The 20,290-nt window shown below is 38.2% G+C and overlaps 1 protein-coding gene across 1 annotated transcript in view; it reads left to right on the top strand.

Annotated features, from left to right (window-relative positions):
- Positions 1-4,424: 4,424 nt before the first annotated feature.
- Positions 4,425-20,290, top strand: part of LOC134792955 (sodium-dependent dopamine transporter) — a 32,358-nt gene continuing 16,492 nt past the window's right edge. The window contains exons 1-2 of the mRNA XM_063764437.1: positions 4,425-4,473; positions 9,978-10,157. Of these exons, the coding sequence (XP_063620507.1) occupies positions 10,013-10,157 (145 nt within the window). The 5' untranslated portion in view covers positions 4,425-4,473; positions 9,978-10,012. The remainder of the gene's footprint in view (positions 4,474-9,977; positions 10,158-20,290) is intronic.

Genomic DNA, 20,290 nt, shown 5'->3' on the forward strand with positions numbered 1-20,290 from the left:
GAAGTATATACAACGGGAAATGGCCATGGTACATCAGGGGTATTGTTCCTTGGACACTTTTCCATTTTTTTTCGTCCACGTATCCCCTCAAAATAAATAAAGTAATCTTTAAGGATAAACAATAATTCTGCAGCCTTTAGTTTTTTTCTAAAATTCACAAAAGAAAAAACTGTCCAAGGTAGAACAGTTTCCCCTAGGTACCTATCCATGCCAAATTGCAGCTTTCTAGCACTAACGATTACGGAGCAAAGCCTCAGACGGAATGGCGAAGCTACGGAACCTAGTTGACTACGAAACCCTAAAAAGGAAAGGCTGCTATTTAACTGATCACCAGATTTAGTAAAATTTAATACCAAAAAAAACTATTTTACCACCCTAAAATCATGAATGATCACCAAAATTATAACACCATTTTAATGTGAAATGATTACCAATTTTATTACATTTTACTATCCTTTTAAAGGAAATGACACCAAACTAATCATTATTAACCCAAAAATAGTTCATGATTACCAAATTCCAAACCCCATTTTAATGTGAAATGATAACCAAATTTTTAAATCTTGCTATCCTACTAAAGCAAATGACTCCAAAATAATCATTGTAAACGCAAAAATAGTAAATGATCACAATAAATTTAACCACATTTTAATTAAAAATGTGCAAATATTTAATAATATATCGTTATCCTATTAAATTAATTAATCCCCTTCGTCACCTTTTTCTAGTAGCATTTTATTTCTGTAACAGTCGCAGTTCTAACCTAACCTAACCCACTTTTCTAGTAGCATTTTGTTTCTGTAAGGGTCGCAGTTCAAACCTAACCTAACCCACTTTTCTAGTAGCATTTCTTTTCTGCAAGGGTCGCAGTTCAAACCTAACCTAACCCACTTTTCTAGTAGCATTTCGTTTCTGTATGGGTCGCAGTTCAAACCTAACCTAACCCACTTTTCTAGTACCATTTCGTTTCTGTAAGGGTCGCAGTGCTAACCTAACCTAACCCACTTAACTGATAGCAGTGTAACTTACTTTTCTAGTAGCATAACGAAATGCTACTAGAAAAGTAGATTAGGTTAGGTAGGTATACTAGGTATGCGGTGCGGGCTACGGGGGGTTGAGCGGGAGGGGCTAGTAATTTTGGCATCAGTTTACTTTATGTGGTAATATGTATACATTTTTTGGTAATCATAGTGGTTTATTTAGGTGAAAATATCGCATTAATTTGGTCTTCAATATTTGGTGATCATTAATGATTTTTCGTGATCATTCAATATATTTGGTATTTGAATACAATTTGAAGTGCAGTCGTAATTAAAATGGTGGTACTTTTGTATTTTTAGGCCTTATTTTTTTGGTGTTCAGTAATTTTTTTTTTTGGTAAGCATGATTTTTTTATTTAGGGTACCAAAGTATTTTTTGGTGGTCATTATATTTGTAGCCAAAAGGAAATTCTCGAAGACCTAGCTGTTTTAAATAAGGAAATAACTAGCCTTACTAATTATGATTGTAGCCAGTTAATTTTCATCATTTTTTTCGTGTAGTGGACATAATTATAAGGTGTGTACCTAAGTAGGTACTTAATATAAATACAGTAGGTAGTAGAGTTAGACCAAGAAAAGTGTGCAGCGGATTTGATAGCCCACGCAGTGCACGTGTTATTTTAAACGTCAACCTTCTATGCAATTATGACGTATAAATAACACTTACACTGCGTGGGCTATCAAATCCGCTGCAGACTTTTCTTGGTCCGACTCTAGGTATGAAAGTACCATGGGAAAGAGAAAATGCCACGAAATCGTCCCATTTCAGCATAATGCTGGCGACTTCCAGCGCTGCTCTATCAATGACAAAAGAAGGTCAACAATAATCGTTATATAGTGTAAAACCTTCGTCTCTGTTTTCCAGGTAGAACTGCGATATATATTATGTATTTCCTTCTGTTTCATATACACCAAGTTAATTTTAAGCAACGACATATACACATACCTAATATATTATTTGTTTAAATCGACGCTCCATGAAAAAAAGGTACTTTTAATACCTACCTACCAATAAAACATGTGAAAAAACTTAACGATATAATTGGAATTTCCATCAGGGCGCAATAATGCGCTTACAATAAAATATTTTATACTTTTATATTGGGGCACTTTCGCGATGGAGCCTTTAAGAGCTTCACTAAGCTTTCAGAGTGCTATGGGCGTGGCCAGCGGAGGGTGTGTCCGGCGAGACCGCGCCCCGCCTACCACTTGTCGCGAGGCCGTACTTACATTTTAACTATTATATTTCAATTTAAATATATTTATTTCAGACTGGGTCCATAACATTGTTAGTATATTACAAGAACTTAAATTTAGAAGTAAGTGCCTACGTGCTACACTCATCAAAATAATAAATGCATATGTATATGCTTATAAAACAAAGTCCCCGCCGCGCCCGCGTCTGTCTGTGTGTTTGTATGTTTGTCCGCGATAAACTCAAAAACTACTGAACGTATTTTCATACGGTTTTCACCTATCAATAGAGTGATTCTTGAGGAAGGTTTAAGTGTATAATTTGTTAACCCGTGCGAAGCCGGGGCGGGTCACTAGTTATGTATAAATGCGAAAATTACTTTGTCCGTTGGTCAGTTTCTTTTTTTTAATATTTAACGACAATCATAATACATGGATCGAACTAACTCCAAACTGACTACTGCTTGTACTATAGGTGGTACGTAACGATTTTACATAGGTACTTAATACACAGAAAGTACCTATTCATAACTCGGGAAAAAAATGCCAGGATAAACGTTATTAGGAGTCAATACCAGGAGCAGCTTCAAAGACAGGATCACTACCGACTTCCAGCCTAGCCTAGTCAATATACGACTTTTCACCGTTAAATGGTTGGCATGTGCTTTAAGACGACCTTGTAAAACATTCATCCCGGGAGATGAGGAGGACAAATACAAATCTTATTCGGAAGAGTCGTGGTCACAGCTATGGTTATCAATATCCTAAACATAATCCCATTTTAGGTAATACTTAGGTAGTTTCGGAACGGTTATAAAGCTACCTTCAATAGGTGGACTTGGTAGGATCAGCACTGTACTTCATCATTCGTGAGCCAAAAGACGTTTACTGCTGGATGTAGACCTTCCCTAAGGATCTCCCACTCCCAGCTGGTCGTACGGGGAACTCATTACGCGATTTCCGGCGATCTTCATCAAACCTTGGTGTAGTTTTTAGGGGACTGCTTTTGCTACATTTACCTAACTCAATATCATGGCAGATAATGTACCCATCTGCCAGGATATCAACGTTTTATGACTTCGACCTATCAAATCAATATTTGATGATGCAATCATCATCTAGAGTTTGTGCGGAAAGATAAGAGTCGTGGAATATATGGGGCCATACATTCCACGATTCTTCTCTTTCCGAACAGACTATACCCGATCTTTAGGAAGGTTACATAAGTATCCCTTTTATTGGTTGACGCGGTTGACTCACTGATTTTCAGAATACGCCTGTCAGCCTCTACGCCAAACTTTTGCTACATACGACATTTACTTTGCTACGAGCTACGGCGTAGGCTTAGCTAAGCCAAACTAGCTAAGTAAGTAGCAAAACTTTTCAAAAAGATATTTTTCTTCACCTTACTCGCCATTGAGGCGGATTCTGATTTAATAATTTGATACGGTTTTGTCTATGTTTTGACCTTGATGATCACGCTGATTGGTGCCAGCGAAATGCACTGGAAGTCGCGACATTATCCTTTTTATACCTACAGCGATTTCTATTGTAGGTACAGTCGCCATCAGATATATCGGAGCGGCCAAGGTGCTCACAAATATCGGAACACGCCTCTATTGTCAGGGCGTTAGAGCGCGTGTTCAGATATTGTGAACACCTTGGCCGCTCCGATATATCTGATGGCGACTGTACATATTTCGCACACAAAATCAGTTAGGTACATTGTTGTCTTACTGTTAAATTAAAATATTTTTTTTAAGGTTGGCATTATAAATTGATATACATTGAAATGTTATTATAAAGGATTAAATATTTTATATTTTACTACCTATTAACTCGTGGGTAGGTAGCTAGGTAGTGTCTACAACCAGTACAACCAAACTTTTTCTATTAACACTGGGCGGGTCAACATCAACCGCTCAATTACCAAACGCTACAAACGTCCACCAATTCCATATCCACTTCCATCCTTTTTCCAAAACGATTCAACACAACTCCCTCACCGCCCGAAGGTCGTAATCACCGCACATTTTCCTTTGAGCTCAGTCTTTCTTACACGCAAACTGTTTTCCTAAGTATAGAATGTCGTAAGCGCCGCAGGTTTACTAAGAACATAAGTCGTTCTGTACAGGGTGGTGTCGGGGCGAGGCGTGGCGTCGCCGGGTGTAATCGCCACTGTGCCCCGGACAGCGCGCCGTGCGGACATGGCGCGAACACTGCGCCCGCCGACCCGCACGTAAGTTTAAATTTTTTGTTATTTTCTGTAGGCTGGCTATCCATAACCGTTACTAAGTAAACAAGTACCTTATACTACAATTTTTAATAACCCTTAAATGCATGTTTTTTATTCTTTTTGCCCGAAATTAATATATCTGACACGTGATTGTTTAGGTACTGATTCTGGGTAAAATATAAAAAAAAAATGAAACATCGATTTTACTGCTAAATCAGTGTTATGAAGTGAACTTTTGGCTTTTTCAAAATTTTCCGCCAATTCGGTTTAAAACAAATGTACTTTAAAAACTTTACACTACAATTTTTATCAACCCTTAAATGAATGTTTTTTTTTCTATGCATCATGCATTTAAGAGGAAGTGAACGACTGCTTCTCTGTCGGTACAAACGTAGTCCCCATTTTCCTCTCTGGATATTGACATTATGGAAAATATTTTTACATAAAGCTGGTCAAGCTTGGGTCAAGCAAATCTTGTCAGTAAAAAAAGGCGCGAAATTCAAATTTTCTATGGGACGATATCCCTTCACGCCTACATTTATCAAATTTGCCGCCTTTTTCTACTGACAAGATCTGCTTGACCAAGTTTAATTTGTTTTATTTGCTATGCCCCTGCATTTGACCTTTTCCGATTTTTTTTAATTAGTATACGAGTTAGGAGTGAAAAACAAATTTCGTACAAGTTTTGAAATGCTCTTATTTTTTATGATAAATAATCAAAAATTCGAAAAAAAAATCAAACGATGGGGCATAGCTGTGGTGGATACCTTATAATATACTTGGTCAAGCAGATCTTGTCAGTAGAAAAAGGCGGCAAATTTGAAAAATGTAGGCGCGAAGAGATATCGTCTCATAGAAAATTTGAATTTCCCGCCTTTTTCTACTGACAAGATTTGCTTGACCAACTTTATATATCCAAAATTGCGTCCAAATATTTTCAATACCTAATGTTAATACCCAGAAAGGAAAAAAGGGGACTACTATTGCATTGAAAGGCGGTCTCGCGCTGTCGTCCACTTTCTTTTTAAAGGAAAATTATATTTAAACATGTTTTCAGTCTAATAAATCTATTGGTCAGTAAGAAAAGGCGCCAAATACAAATACTATTCGAGCCCGTCGCTTCATGCGTGCATTTTTCGAAGTAGCCGCCTTTTTCTATTGACAAAAAGAGCTTATATATAGACTGTATTAAAAAAAATCTTGCATGGAAACATGCGTCTACGATTAATAATGCAGTAAAACAGAATAGAAAAAATAAAGCTATATGCGGGAAATTTCTGTAGGTAGGTACTTATATATAGTTCGTTTTTTTTAACATTAGAAAAAAGGTAAACAATCTTGACGTGTCTTTTTATTGAAAAACACTTTTGAAAAATAAGTCACGGCAAATATATAACAATTATGAATCATATACGATTATTAAAATTCTTTTGCTTTCATAAGTAATAGTTACTGATTTTTAAAAAGCGTTTTTCAATTAAAAGACACGTCAAGATCGCGTAGTCCTTTTCTAATGCTAAAAAAAACGAACTATAGTTGTAAATGTAACCCAGATATTCGTAATCCAAGTTCTGAGTGGCTCGATTGTGGTGGTCACCGTGGTCAACACGACATGTTGACATCCAATTCTGGCCCGACAAAAAAATGTAGAAAATTATTGAGGGCGCCACTCATACGTAACTATCACATTTTTGACGTAAAATGCTTAAACATGGCAACAATTTAGTATGGATTTTTTTTGTTCCACTTTATTTAATTTCTACTATTTTATGTCGCACTGTAGTGGTGTCGTATCGTAGAAATAGGCTGATTTTGGTTTATTTGCATACTATGAAATAACTTTATTTCGTCGTTCAATGTATCTAATGAAAACTCTCAATACGTTTATGCACGCAAAGCTCCAATACAAAATGTCATTATCTACAATCAAATACCTTTTTTTCGTCACTCTGAATTACTGATTTGCTGCTGGAACGTTTCCATAACTCCGAAATTTCTGCAAAGAAAAAATTGACAAAATATAAATTTCCATGAACTCTCCAGTATTTTTTGAGAACATTTACAACTTTTCCGGCGGTGGCCGTGTGGATATGACGTCCGACTGTCAATCCGGAGGTCGCGGGTTCAAATCCTGGCTCGTGACCTGACCAATGAGTTTTTTGGAACTTACGTACGAAATATCATTTGATATTTACCACTAGCTTTTCGATGAAGGAAAACATGTGAGGAAACCTGCATACATCTGCGAAGAAATTCATAAGGTTTATGTGAAGTCCTCAATCTGCATTGGGCTAGCGTGGGGACTATTGTAGCCCAAGCCCTCTCGCGCATTAGAGGAGGCCTGTGCCCAGCAGTTGGGACGTATATAGGCTGAATAATTTTACACCGTTTAGAAAAAAAACGCAACTTCTATGCCCGATGTAAACTCCCGTGTGTGTTTATACCTACATGTAATGCTCCAATATTACATTTCAGAACCCCTAGTGTACATTACATTAGATAGGGTGACGAGCGTTCGCGTTTGCGTTGTCTATTCTTGTATGGGATTTTGCACAGCGCGCCAAGCGGGACGTTATAGAAATTCAAAATGCCGTACAAAATGACACTTCAATTTCAATTTAATTAAAATTTATTCACAAATAAGCTTACAGTCTAATAAACCAAGGCGCTTATAAGTAGTTTAATATTATATAATATAGCCTAATATATACATATTGGGCTAGGTCACCCATGCTATGTTTTATTTATTTGTTAGGTATTAGTTTTAGTTTTGTAGGTAGTTTTAATTTTAGGTTATCTTTTATTGTAATAATTTTTATATTAATTATGTTTATGGTTTTAATAAAACTTTTTCCAAATATTATACATGCTATGTTACATTTACACTTAACGCACGCACGTCACGCTATCGAATGAAATTTACACTCATTCAAATCACAAATTTACAGTCACCTGCGATAATATGTTACTCTTCGAAGGCCGCAAAAATTTGTGACGCGCTCCTATCGCTGCTCTACAAATAAGATCGTGTCAAATATTTTTGCTTCATTCGTTGTGTAACATACTATTGCAGGTGACTGTACACTGTACAGTAGTTGTAAATCGCTGTCGTTCGAGAGGCTCGATGTCGGCGCCGACCCGACATGCCGACATCCAATTCCGGTGTAGTGGTGTCGGGGTTGTGACGATTTTTCGGTGACGCTGCCCGCGACGCGTGACACTCAAGCTAATAGGGCTGCCAAAATGTTATTTTTGGATCTATTTTATGCAGTTTCTTGTATTTACATTAAACCACCTTTTTTTTCAAAACACTTAAGTTATTAAAGACTAGCCAAGTGACAATCGTTGATAGAAAATGCCTATCGAAAGTGAAATAATGTATGAATTGTATGATATGGAAGTGATCACGTTAGTTTTCGTTACATCTGTCATCCCCATACATTTTTTTGATCGTACGGTCGATGCACGGTTGACATGTTGGTTAGGCCTCCAGGTACACCAAATAGGTTGCCTCTCGGCGTCGTATTATGTATTGGGCCCCATACATTCCACGACTCTTCTCTTTCCGAACAGACTCTACTTGCGTGGAAAAACGTTGAATACAACTATGCGTATCATGAACATTTCTTTTTTCAAATTCAAAATCAGAATTGTACTTTTACATGCATTGTTAACATGAATTCAGCATTTAAAAATTGTTTATTAATAGCATTCAAACAAAGCAAAAATAGGCCGTTACATACCAGATGTATCTGGAAATACAAAAATAAGATACTCACGCGACAACCCTAGCGGCGGTCAGTAGAGAGCCCTTCGTCAGCGCCAACATTTGTCACTTGATTACGCGACCTAATGGAGGGTCATCGGGTATTTCCGGTTATTTCTGGCCAGTAATTAATACCAATACGGTAGGTCAAGCACTCTTTGCTAAGGCGCGTTTTTGAAAAGGGTCTGGCATTTGTTTTGGAACGTCTCGAGTCTTGAAGGTTACCTAGATTTGTTTATAATGTTTGTACCTACTTACTATAAGTATGAATTAATAATTAGTATAAGTACAAAACTTAAATATTTACGCGGCAAAGGGGCTGCAAGTTTGACATTTCTTTAGGTACTGATATAGTACCTAAGACAAACGTTTCAAAAATTAATGATTTAAAATTTATGAACCAATTAAGTTATTGATTTTAAAAATGGAACATTTCTTAATTTTTTGTGAGGGTTCTAGAAATTTACGAGTACTTTCCCAATTTGTTGGTACGAATTATCAACTCCAGACAATATTATACGGTCAGCTGCATAATATAATAACTGACCCCCCCCCCCCCCACAGAAATTTGTTTGCAGGGCGGTCAACTATCTCTGCAGCCGACTGTATGTAGGTTTACGTCGTTATTTATCTGTCTTAAATTCAAATCCCGCAAACGTGGGGTCTCCGTCACTTTTCAAGCACTATTTCTTCGCTTTATTGAAGGTTACTTACCTGAATAAATAAAATAAAGAATACATTTAATTACAATACCAAGGGCACAAAATGTTTAATTTTTAGCTTTAGTTATTTTTATTGTAGTTAAATTAGTTTTATATTCATTTTATAACACTTATTACATATTTATATTATAAATGAGATCGCATTTCTTCTCTCCACCACCTACTATCTATCTAAGTACTATCTCCGCTGCCAAAATGTTGTCCGGAAGAGATCGCTCTAGCGATAAGAACGCCTGATGTTACCTGTATCCAATTGCCTTTGTTTGTGTGCCTGTAAGTAGGCACATGTATTGTAAATGTGTGAGGTGTGAAATAAAGAGTATTCAGCAGTTGACCACGACACTGCAAAGAGTAGCTAGATCAGTGCCCCAAACGCGTTAGTTCCGCGTAGCATTATTCCCGATCGCATTTTTCCCCACTCGCGTTAGTTCCGCGTAGCATTATTCCCGATCGCATTTTTCCCCACTCGCGTTAGTTCCGCGTAGCATTATTTACGGTCGCATTTTTCCCCACTAGAGTTTGTTTTTTAAAAAACAGTTAGCTCACAACTTAGCTAGGCGGAGCCCCGCTTCGCGGAGCTCCTATTTCTGGGCGGTTTGCCCTTCGGGCATCTGAAGCTACCTAACGAACCTAACCTACCTAACCTATTAATTTAGTGTGACGTCCATGAAAACATTACACTTTGGGGAAAATAGTGTAGGTAGGTTAGGTTCGTTAGGTAGCTTCAGATGCCCGAAGGGCAAACCGCCCAGAAATAGGAGCCCCGCGGTCTAAAAATGCGACCGGGAATAATGCTACGCGGAACTAACGCGAGTGGGGAAAAATGCGACCGGGAATAATGCTACGCGGAACTAACGCGAGTGGGGAAAAATGCGACCGGGAATAATGCTACGCGGAACTAACGCAAGTGGGGAAAAATGCGATCGGGAATAATGCTACGCGGAACTAACGCGTTTGGGGAACTGATCTAGCTACTCACTACAAAGAGTATAAACGACTAAGAATTGTATTGTTGGCAGGGTGGGGCGGCTTCGTCAGGGGGTCCTCGTGTAGGATGTCATTGAAGACGCCGACGCCGGCCGCCGGCGAGCGCGAGACCTGGGGCAAGAAAGTCGACTTCCTGCTCTCCGTCATCGGCTTCGCCGTCGACTTGGCCAACGTGTGGCGCTTCCCCTACCTCTGCTACAAGAATGGAGGGGGTGAGTGTAGCGAGACCTGTAGGCATAGACTAGGAATCCTCTAGACGGAGTTTAGAGCAATTATTTCATGAAACCGATGCTGCCAAAAATACGGGGGTGCGGGGGACGAGGTGAGCGAGGTCCCGTGCCGTGATTGGTCCGTTCAAAGATACTGACGTCACACAAAGACACTTTCGATTCGAAAATGGAGTAAAACTGCCGTATGCGTGGCAGAGGGGGTAAAGCTACATGCTCAGTCTGGAGGCTGTCTTGTCTGTGCCTGTAGGTTTAGCACATGAGCACCGCACCAGTAGCTCTATCGCCCAAGCTAGTCTGCCCGTAGTGCCTGGCCTTCTTTAATACGTAGAAAAAGACGGGTACCGTATCTCTCGGGCGAGATAAGTGTATGGTTACTATCGCCGCGCACCTGTGCTAAACCTACTGCGTCGACTTCCTGCTTTCTGTCATCGGTTACGCCGTCGACTTGGCCAACGTGTGGCGCTTCCCTTACCTCTGTTACTAGAATGGCGAGGGTGAGTGTAGCAAGAAACAAACAAAGTCGACTACTGCCGTCGCATATATTCGCATCGCATAATAATGAAACGAGTAGGACAATATCAGAATTGGACAATATTACACAACTTGCATCATGTGTAGAATGCATAATTATATAGGTACCTAAGGTGCAGGGGGGAAATTTAGATTCCAAGATATTTCGATTAGTTTAAATTACACCAATTTAAACAAATCGAAATATCTTTCATGTTTAACATTATTAACTAGAGTCACACACAAGACACAACACATATTTTTCACTATCTGGACATATCCGGCACTCTAGTTAATAATGTACAACATGGAGGATATTTCGATTTATTCTAAAAATTACACCTAAAAATAATGAGGACTAACAAAAATAAATTAAACTAAGAACTAAACAGACTAAACTAAAACTATCTATAAAGTAAAAACCTACAAATAGATATTTAGTTTAAATTACCCCGCAGTCTAAATTGCCCCCCTGCACCTTATAGGTATAAAAATTAACCTATAATATAAGTGAATACATTTCTAAGGTTAATTTCGGAATCAAAATATCAATATAATACGTCTGCATAGATGTGAAGGACGAAATCTTACCTTATTTTACTATTGTAAAAAATTACACTACCAGTAGTCTGCATACACACATAAATACAATTTGACTGCAAATTACTTATTGCAGTTTGGGTGAAGTTTCTTCAACAACGCAAGTTTCGGTTTATGTACGCCAAAGTAATGCCCATTAAGAACTTAACTAACTTGGTAAGTTGTCAGTCACAAGTAGGCCATTTGACTCCGTGCTCAACTGCGTCTGTGTAGCTTTGATCGAGAAGTTACGAGGGACCGATCGCTTTGAATAAAATTGAATCCCTATCTATATCCGATGGAGACCGAAAGGCGATAAGGGGCAAATGTGATTTTACCATGAATTTTCATGTGTTATAAAACCATAACTATATTTTCGGCAGCCGGGAGAATATACCTACGAGTAAATCGAGTTATTGTAGAAACGAGGATATTGAATTTTTGCAAAGCAAGATTTATATTATAAAGATTATATTAGCGCGCAAGAAGCTACACTTCTTATACCCTAAATTAGGCGGCCAAAGGGTTAAGTATTTTTAGTTTACAGCAGGGACATTTCGCGTCCATAATACTAGGCCAGTGTAAAACTGTATCTCCACATTTATTCGTTTCGTGTTTTTTTTTATTTTTCCAAGTTTTTAAATAATTTATTTACATACAATATATATACAGTGGTAAGTACTAAACGAAATTAATAACTAGCTTAAATCTAAAATAGGCCCCTGAGGCATTGTACTAAGGATGCTGGCGCCATTTCCTCGCTGTATCGCAATGCTGATACGTTGTGCGAGGTAGCCGCCAGCTCTTCGGTCATCAGTTACGTCAAGTACCTACCTATTGTAATTGTCAAGTAATCAGTTTGTATTAATTAATCTTTTGGGCGCCAATGACCGATATATCTGCACCGCAGGTTCAACGCCAAAGACTGATTAATCGGTCACAAACCACAGAGTAACATAGACCTACGTGCATATGCATAAAGTTCAATTTCAGTTTTGACACTTCGGTGACGTGGCGTCCGCGTGACAGCTTTTGTGTTTGACATGGCGTCGAAAAGGTTAATTGTTGGATTTATTCAATAACAAAACTTATAAACTATTAGAGTCTGTGCGGAAAGAGAAGAGTCGTGGAATGTATGGGGCCCAATACATTCTACGACTCTTTTCTTTCCGCACAGACTCTTTTTTTTTCTTTTTTTTAATCTTTCTATTAAAATTAAGTATTAAGTGAATCCCCCAGATCTGTCCCCTGCGGAAGGGTGCCCTTATGGGTTTGCTACATTTGGCTACATTCCCACGCTGAATCTATGCCTATTCTTTGGCCTAGGAATGAACCAGCCACCCCAGTGACCCTAGTCACTCGTAGTTTCAAATAGTCTTTTATTTGGCCCTGAAAAAGATTCTGAGCGTGTTTTCGTGTTTGTTTCGTTATAACAAATAAGACACATTCTGTTTGAAAAAACCCTCGTCAGTATACATTCAAATTTTCTATGGGAGGGCAACCCTTCACCCATACATTTTTTGACTTGAAAACTTCTTTAGCGGCGCTGTGCACTTTTTGTGATGGGGAAAAAATGTTAAACTCGCAACAGGTGTCACGTGACCGTAAGATTCGTAAGACGTAAGACGGACACGTGACCTGATCGAAAAACTGTTACAATGTCATTGAGTTTTTCTTTATTGATTTAAATGCCATCTAGTCAGTTTCCCTCTAACTGCATGGTACTAATACAACTCGAGTACTAACAGTGATGTGCTTAGGGGTTTCAAGTAATGCGACGAAATAACGCTAGATGGCGTTAACCTCAATTATACATAGTGCTGCAAACATTTTGCACTAGATGGCGCTGTTATTAATATTTTGACGTAAGACGTAACTCGTAAGACGCTTCGTAAGACGGACACGTGACCTGATCGAAAAACTGTTACAATGTCATTGAGTTTTCACTTCTGCCGGCACTCCCGGAGTGCAACCCGTTGTTTTTTTTTAATTTGCTGCCTTCTTCTACTGACAGAAACGGCTTGCCAAACTATAACTTCATCCATATCAAGATTTCATTAAGGTCACCTTGACTCTATTAATCTCAGCCTTATCCATATAATTATCCTCTCGAGCGCGGTGAACGGCTAAGTGGCTCTTGCGCGCTAATTGTGCCGCTAAGTGTCTTGTCTGTGCAGTAAGAGGGTTAAGTATGGGAGTTTACTATGCCAAATGTATAAAAAAAAACTCAGATTCATTTGATACCTTCGTTTCTGGATTAGTAATTTTAACTCTTGAGGCTCTGTATGTGCATTATATATTATAGGTATCATTATTTAAAATTCTATTTAAAGCTTTTATTGACTAATAAAGGGTGTCAAAAACAAAACAATTATATACACCTATTGTTATTAAATATAGGATTTCTGGAACTTATCAACAGGGCAGTCTTAAACTATGCTGGGGCCCTTGGGCACATAAGAATTTGGGGCCCTTTTGGAAAGTAAAGAAAACTAATTAAATTAACATTTTTCTACAATGATCTTCTATTTATTATGGGTAATCAAATATACTGTTACTGTCTGTCCTTCGGGGCCCCCTGAGGATGGGGGCCCTGGGCACGGGGCCCGTGTGCCCTTATGGTAAAGACGGTACTGCTTATCAGGAAAGTAAATTGGGAAACAAATAAATACAACGAATATTACAGGAAAAATTGACTATATCATCTATAGGCCAGACATATTCATATCTAAGTAGTTAACACCTTTCCAATTGATAAATATCGTTTGATATGTTATGGTAGCCCACATATTAAAATTATTTTAAACGGGTCACTCACGTATTATTAAATCGAATAGACCCTCCGTGAAGAGTATCCCCGAAAGTGGATCGAAACATGTCGAGTGTCTATTAATTACGACTAAATAATACGTGAGTGACCTGTCTAAAATATTTTGTAATATGTTCGAATCTCACGGGAGTTTTATAGTTAAGATAGTCCACATTTGTGTCAAGATTTGTTTTTAAATAAGCCTCGATTTCATAATCTGAGCATAATCCATACACCTATTACTTCTTCTTCTTCCTCGCGTTATCCCGGCATTTTGCCACGGCTCATGGGAGCCTGGGGTCCGCTTGACAACTTATCCCAAGAATTGACGTAGGCACTAGTTTTATCCATAGGTACACCTATAATATAAATATTACCTACATTACGTACCTCCCGCGCGATGAATGGTTAAGTGGCACTTGCGCGCTAATTGTACCGCCAAGTGTCTGTGTGGCGGCGAGAGGGTTGTGTGGGAGCTTAGGTAGGTACGTGAAACTTTGACATATCACCTGCGTTTAATAATATGTTATAACAAACTAAACTTTGGCACCTAACGACGACTGATGATATGAGATCAAAATGTAGGTAATGATAAGTATGTTAAAAAGCCTGAAAAATTCCATATTGCTGATTTTTGCGGTATAGCTAATAGGAAAATAGATATTTGTACGAGTATGATACCGTAAAATGGGGTATTGCGTGGAGAGTTAGGTTATGAATGGGGAGAGAAGGGATGCCAGGGGGGTGAGATGGTTTTTAAAGGCTACTGCTACCTCAATAATGTGTTCGTATTACAAATGGAGTTATAGTGATATTCATAAGGAAAAAAAATGCAGATCCAACAATGTTCCAAAATCACCTTTGTATGAAATCCCATCTCATCTCGACTACGAGGTACTATGGGGTGAGGAGGGATTTTGTGTTTATCAGTAAAGTTATGAAATCGAACTCCCAAAATCATAAAAAAACTAAAATACAAACGTCCGGAACATTTATTATTCACTTTACACATTTAAAAATAAAATGTTATCGAGATTTGAATGTCAGTTTTCTCTCCACTCACCCCATTTTACGGTATTTAAAACGCCGACTTTTCATAAAACGAAGGCTTGAGAAGAGATTTCGAAAAGTTAAAGGAACTTCAAAATCACACTAAATAAATTACATACAGCCTTAAAAATTACTCACGCTTGACCGGGCCGCGGGGCCGGAGCTTCCTGCGCTTTTCTATGGAAAGCACCACGTGATCATCGATCAGCCGTCATAGAAAATGACATGTCGGACGCCTCGGCCCGGGCACGGCCTGGTCTAGCGTGAGTCATCCTTTATACAATCCTATCTAAAAACAATTAAGTACCTAAGACAGACCAAAACGAGATAATTTTGGCTTAATCTATTAAAACATCATTGAATTTCGTGCAATATATTATAAGCAAAAGTATGCTACGAGAGCGCTACGGCGTAGCGCGTAGCAGGTATGGTGTATGGTAGCTGTTTATTACAACGATTAAAGTACCACTTTAAGCTTCGAGGCAAACTAGGTACCCAAACTAGAAAAATTAAAATAACATGATAGCTCAATTATATAGCAATTGCTCCCATGAGCCGTGGCAAAAATGCCGGGACAACGCGAGGAAGATGATGATGATATAGCAATTGCTGAGGCCACAAAGTGCTAACAACCTCAGCGGGCGTGCATGGTTCCATTTCTATCGCCTGTCACTATGCCCGTCACTTTCGTCAAACATACATAGAGTCAGACCTAGAAAAGTCTTCAGCGATTTTGATAGCCCACGCAGTTCAAGTGTTATTTATACGTCCAAATTTCATAGAAGTTTGACGTTTAAAATAACACTTGCACTGCGTGGACTAACAAAATCGCTGCAGACTTTTCTTGGTCTAACTCTATACAAGGTGCTCACTAGAAGTGCGAGAGATTTTAACCACGCATTTCTGAGGTCAAAAGAAGGAAAAAGTTTAATACGAGTTGAGGACAATTTCGCCAAAAAAAATTTTTTTTTTGTTTTGTGTTTTCAATTTTTTGAATGTATTTGTACATAAAAAGTAAATGTTATTGGTGAACTTGTCACTTAAAGTGGATTTGTACTGTTTTTTTCGTAAAACCTAGTTTTTATAAAATGTTACTTGTCACTTTTTGACATCTATCAATAAGGATATTTAGACTACGTCCCATAGTAGCAATCATCGCCATCAGAAAGGCGTTTTGCCCTATGTAATTAACTCTGTTAAAGTAAAGTTGGTATTAACTCTGACACTAGGCGAATTTCAAAAAAGTTTTTAAATAGGACATTTTTGTCTCTCAATATGATCAGGAATACGCTGTTAAACTTATTCGGTTTCCTCATGTTACACCGTGTATAACTAGAATAGCTCAATAAGTCCAACTCTTCACTCGAACGTAGTAGCAGGCCATGTACGCCACAAACCAAAGCCGCACTCGTAAAAGACGTGGCACAGTTGCATACGTCAATTAGAACGCCAGGTAGGGTTGTCACTAACGCTTGCTGACCTAAGCGAGTCCAACCACGCACGGTGACATGAATTTTAGAGTTGGAATAATAAACTTGTACCTTATTAGCTATTTTGGGCTGTATTTAATGTTAAAATCAACGCTCAAAATTCAAAGTAGTAATTAAATAAAATATGAATACGTGTCAGTACTTTGGTATCATATCGCAAATCTATTTATATGAAATTGTGGACATGATGAAATTACGTTATAAAGAATTGACAAAAATGTAACTTGTTGTTAACAACAAGTGAAATTCTTGACAATTTTTCACCGCGTTTCAGTTTCATCTTTTCCGCATGTAGCTGACTTTCACGACACAGGCATAGCCTAGTGTGGAAGTCGTCGATAATTTGCATACCTACCTACTTATTTAAGCAATTCTTCTTGGTTAATAAATAATTTTTACTTTTTACTTTTACATCTCGTCATAATATTATGTATACTGGTTTTCTCGACTCGACTCGCCTCGCACCAATCAGAATGCACAGCCTGCTCGAGACGGCAAGGCGATTGTTAACCGGCTATTATGCACTGAGGCGCGCGCAATCACCGCTAGTGGCAACCCTAATGAACTCACGGCGTGTAGTGGGGAACCTTACATTGAGGGCTTCAGGCCTTCTGAGTGCGTTTCAGAATGTGTTCCAGTTTACTGGAGATTTGGGAATCGGGTATTTTGGGGTGTTAATATATGTTTTGATTTGGGCCTAATAACAGTAATAACCCTATTAGATTAACGTCAAAATTTTATAAATATTATTGATATATATTTTTTAATTATAGGAAAAAAAATCCGTTTCTGACTATTAGACTCTTGGTTCCACGAAAGTCTACCGTCGCGTTGTTCCCTAAAAAGGCGATTTTTTATGAATCGACAACACTAAATTATATATATAAATTACGTGTAATATGAAATATCACAATATTAGGTACCTACGTCGTAGGTATCAGATATACACGCAACACCACAGATTATTAATTACTTGGGTCATTCTCTGAGAAGACATATGTCTGCGGTTGCGTCTAATTACCACGACTCGTTTCATACATTTTGTACGAGTCGCGGCAATTAGACGGCAGACTTATTTTTTGAGAATGACCCAGTTATTTCGTAACGCAATACGCGCCATCTACCTACTCGGATGTTTACGGCGACAACAGCCCAGCCATAACAAATCCGGATCAAATTCATAACCTGTTATACAGTCAGAATCCGCCTCCAGCTTCTGTGCTGCGAGTGACAAGACGCGTGGGCCCGGAAATGAGTCCTTCGCGGCCGGAACTGCCTCTAATGAGATTTGTCGCCTCTACTCGTTCCGCCGCTTAGGACCGTCTTCAAAACTTTGGATAATGGATAATAAGCCACTGGGTTGAGTTGCTCAACTTCTGAGGAATATGAGTGATTTTTAAATGATTTTTAAGAATAAGGTCACTGTGGGCAAGTCCGTCTACAAGGCAAGTCCGTCAACACGTTATAACTTTTGAATTTGAAGGCGTATGCGACTTTGGAGTCCAGTTGATTAACCAGTTTTTCGCGCTAGTTCCGTCACTGTAAAACAGATGGCGCTGTGACAACCAACTTCAGAGCAATCCGCCTAAACAAGTCATTTCGTGTTTTGAACTCGAAGTCATAGTGCGACAGCCGTTCGAAAAAAAATGTTAAAAATAGTTTTTGAAAAGATTGTGCATCAGAAAGTAACTACGTAGGTAGCATAAAAACCAGTTGTCTTTATTCTATTTTTAAAATATCAGAAATTAGCTTAGTTTTGTAATTATACGTTCACAATTTATCATATTAAAATTTGACTAAATTGGAAAGTCCGTCTATTATGTTCAAGGCAAGTCCCGCATATCCGGACTTTCGTTAAATCAGAGATTACCAACTGTTTTTGCGACTTTAATATTATAACGATTTGATAAGGTGTCAAAAAATCCTCCTTACTTTGCGCATGATGTTACTTTATTAAATTATGATCTCAATAAATTAAAAGAAACGATTAAAATTCATTTTAAAATTACTATTGATCTTTTATTTCGGAAATCATAAAAATATTATGTTTAATTATTTGCCAAAAAAGGTTTACAACCCCATTTTGGTAGTAGACTTGCCTTTGTTTTAGAAAAATGGTGTTTATTTCGAATCTGAACCGTATATTAACAAGTTTAAAGTACACTTTTCATTGTCTTGATCCGTTCTTTTTAGGAATTTGACTACGAACATATACGCACCCATAGATTGGCTGATATCATAACTAGACGGACTTCCCTTAAACTGCACGGGAAGTCCGTCTACTCGCCGAATTTTAAAAAATGCCATTGTTTTGGCTTAATTTGTGCTTGAAATGATCTGTCACTAAGGCTAAACTATTAATTATTAAATTCTTCATCGTATGCGATTACTAGCAGTAACATAGGTGAATAATTAACGAAACTAGATCACTCCAAAGTCAAAAAAAAAAATAAAGTGCGACTTCGCCACAGTGACCTTACCTAATTTCCGATTTACCCAAATACACTTTACCTTAGATTCGTGGACAAGTTAACTTGCTGTTCTAACTTTCGCGTAGCATACGTTACAACTGTTTAAAGAAAATATTAGGAAAACACATTTTTAACAAGTCGTCAATGTCAATAGGGACTACTAGTCAAATCAGTTTCTTTTTTCGAACTGTTAAAACGATTTTCCTACTATGGATTTTATATGAAACACTAACATGTGACGTCACAATCAAATTACCTACTAGTTATAGTTATACACGGTAGCTGCGCACGGCGGCTAGGTATTATAGTTGAATACGGGTTTTAAAATAGAAATAGTGTCTAAAAATAACTGCTCTCTAAGGTTTCTCTATTAATCTTCTGGTGCTTTATTTCCTGCATGGTGTAAAGTAATTTATTTTAAATACAGTCAAGTACCTATTAAAGCTCAAACTTTATGAAAATTACTTAGCCTCAACATATAAATTTTCACAACAGCCAACATCGCTGACATTTTTCATTACCGCCCCCAAAGTTTCGTATACACTAATTGCATCCTGGTCTTTGGTCTCAGCCCTTCGCCGTCCAGGAGTAATTGACAATCAAAACGGTACACGCCGGCAGCAACTTCGTTACCCTCCCGATGTGCAGGAAAATTAGTAACGCAATAATGGGAGGCGTACTTAATAAGATAATGTACTGGGACACTGGGAGGAGTAGACTGCCTGCTGTGGACTCCACATATTATACGGTTCACATCATACGTACCAAGCATCTTATACTGAAGAACTTGAAGAAGCATTCCGCGAACTGTCCTGTACAAACGCATTCCATTTCGTGTATTAGCACTTTTTATTCAGCGTTTAAATCCGATGATCATTTTTCAAGGCACATTTTTGAGCATTTGTCACAGAAAAAGAAAATCCTATAGGTGCCTGATTTTCTTCTGAAAATTCGCGTTTGTCCCAAACAAACAACGCTCGGAATTTCTAGCGTGTTTAATATGCTGAAGTGACCAGCCGGCATAGCCAAGGTGACAATCGCTATCGCTTCGACAACGAAACGCTTTGTGTCTCTCTATCACTCTTCCTTATAAGTGCGACAGTGACAGTTGCGTTTCGATCGCTACGGAGCGTTAGCGATTGCCAGGTTGGCTACGCGGCCTGTACTCGCCACAGAAATGTGTCATGGAAGTTACTGGCCATCTTT

Source organism: Cydia splendana, chromosome 8 (assembly GCF_910591565.1).
Source record: "Cydia splendana chromosome 8, ilCydSple1.2, whole genome shotgun sequence".
In the NCBI taxonomy this organism is placed as follows: Eukaryota; Metazoa; Arthropoda; class Insecta; order Lepidoptera; family Tortricidae; genus Cydia; species Cydia splendana.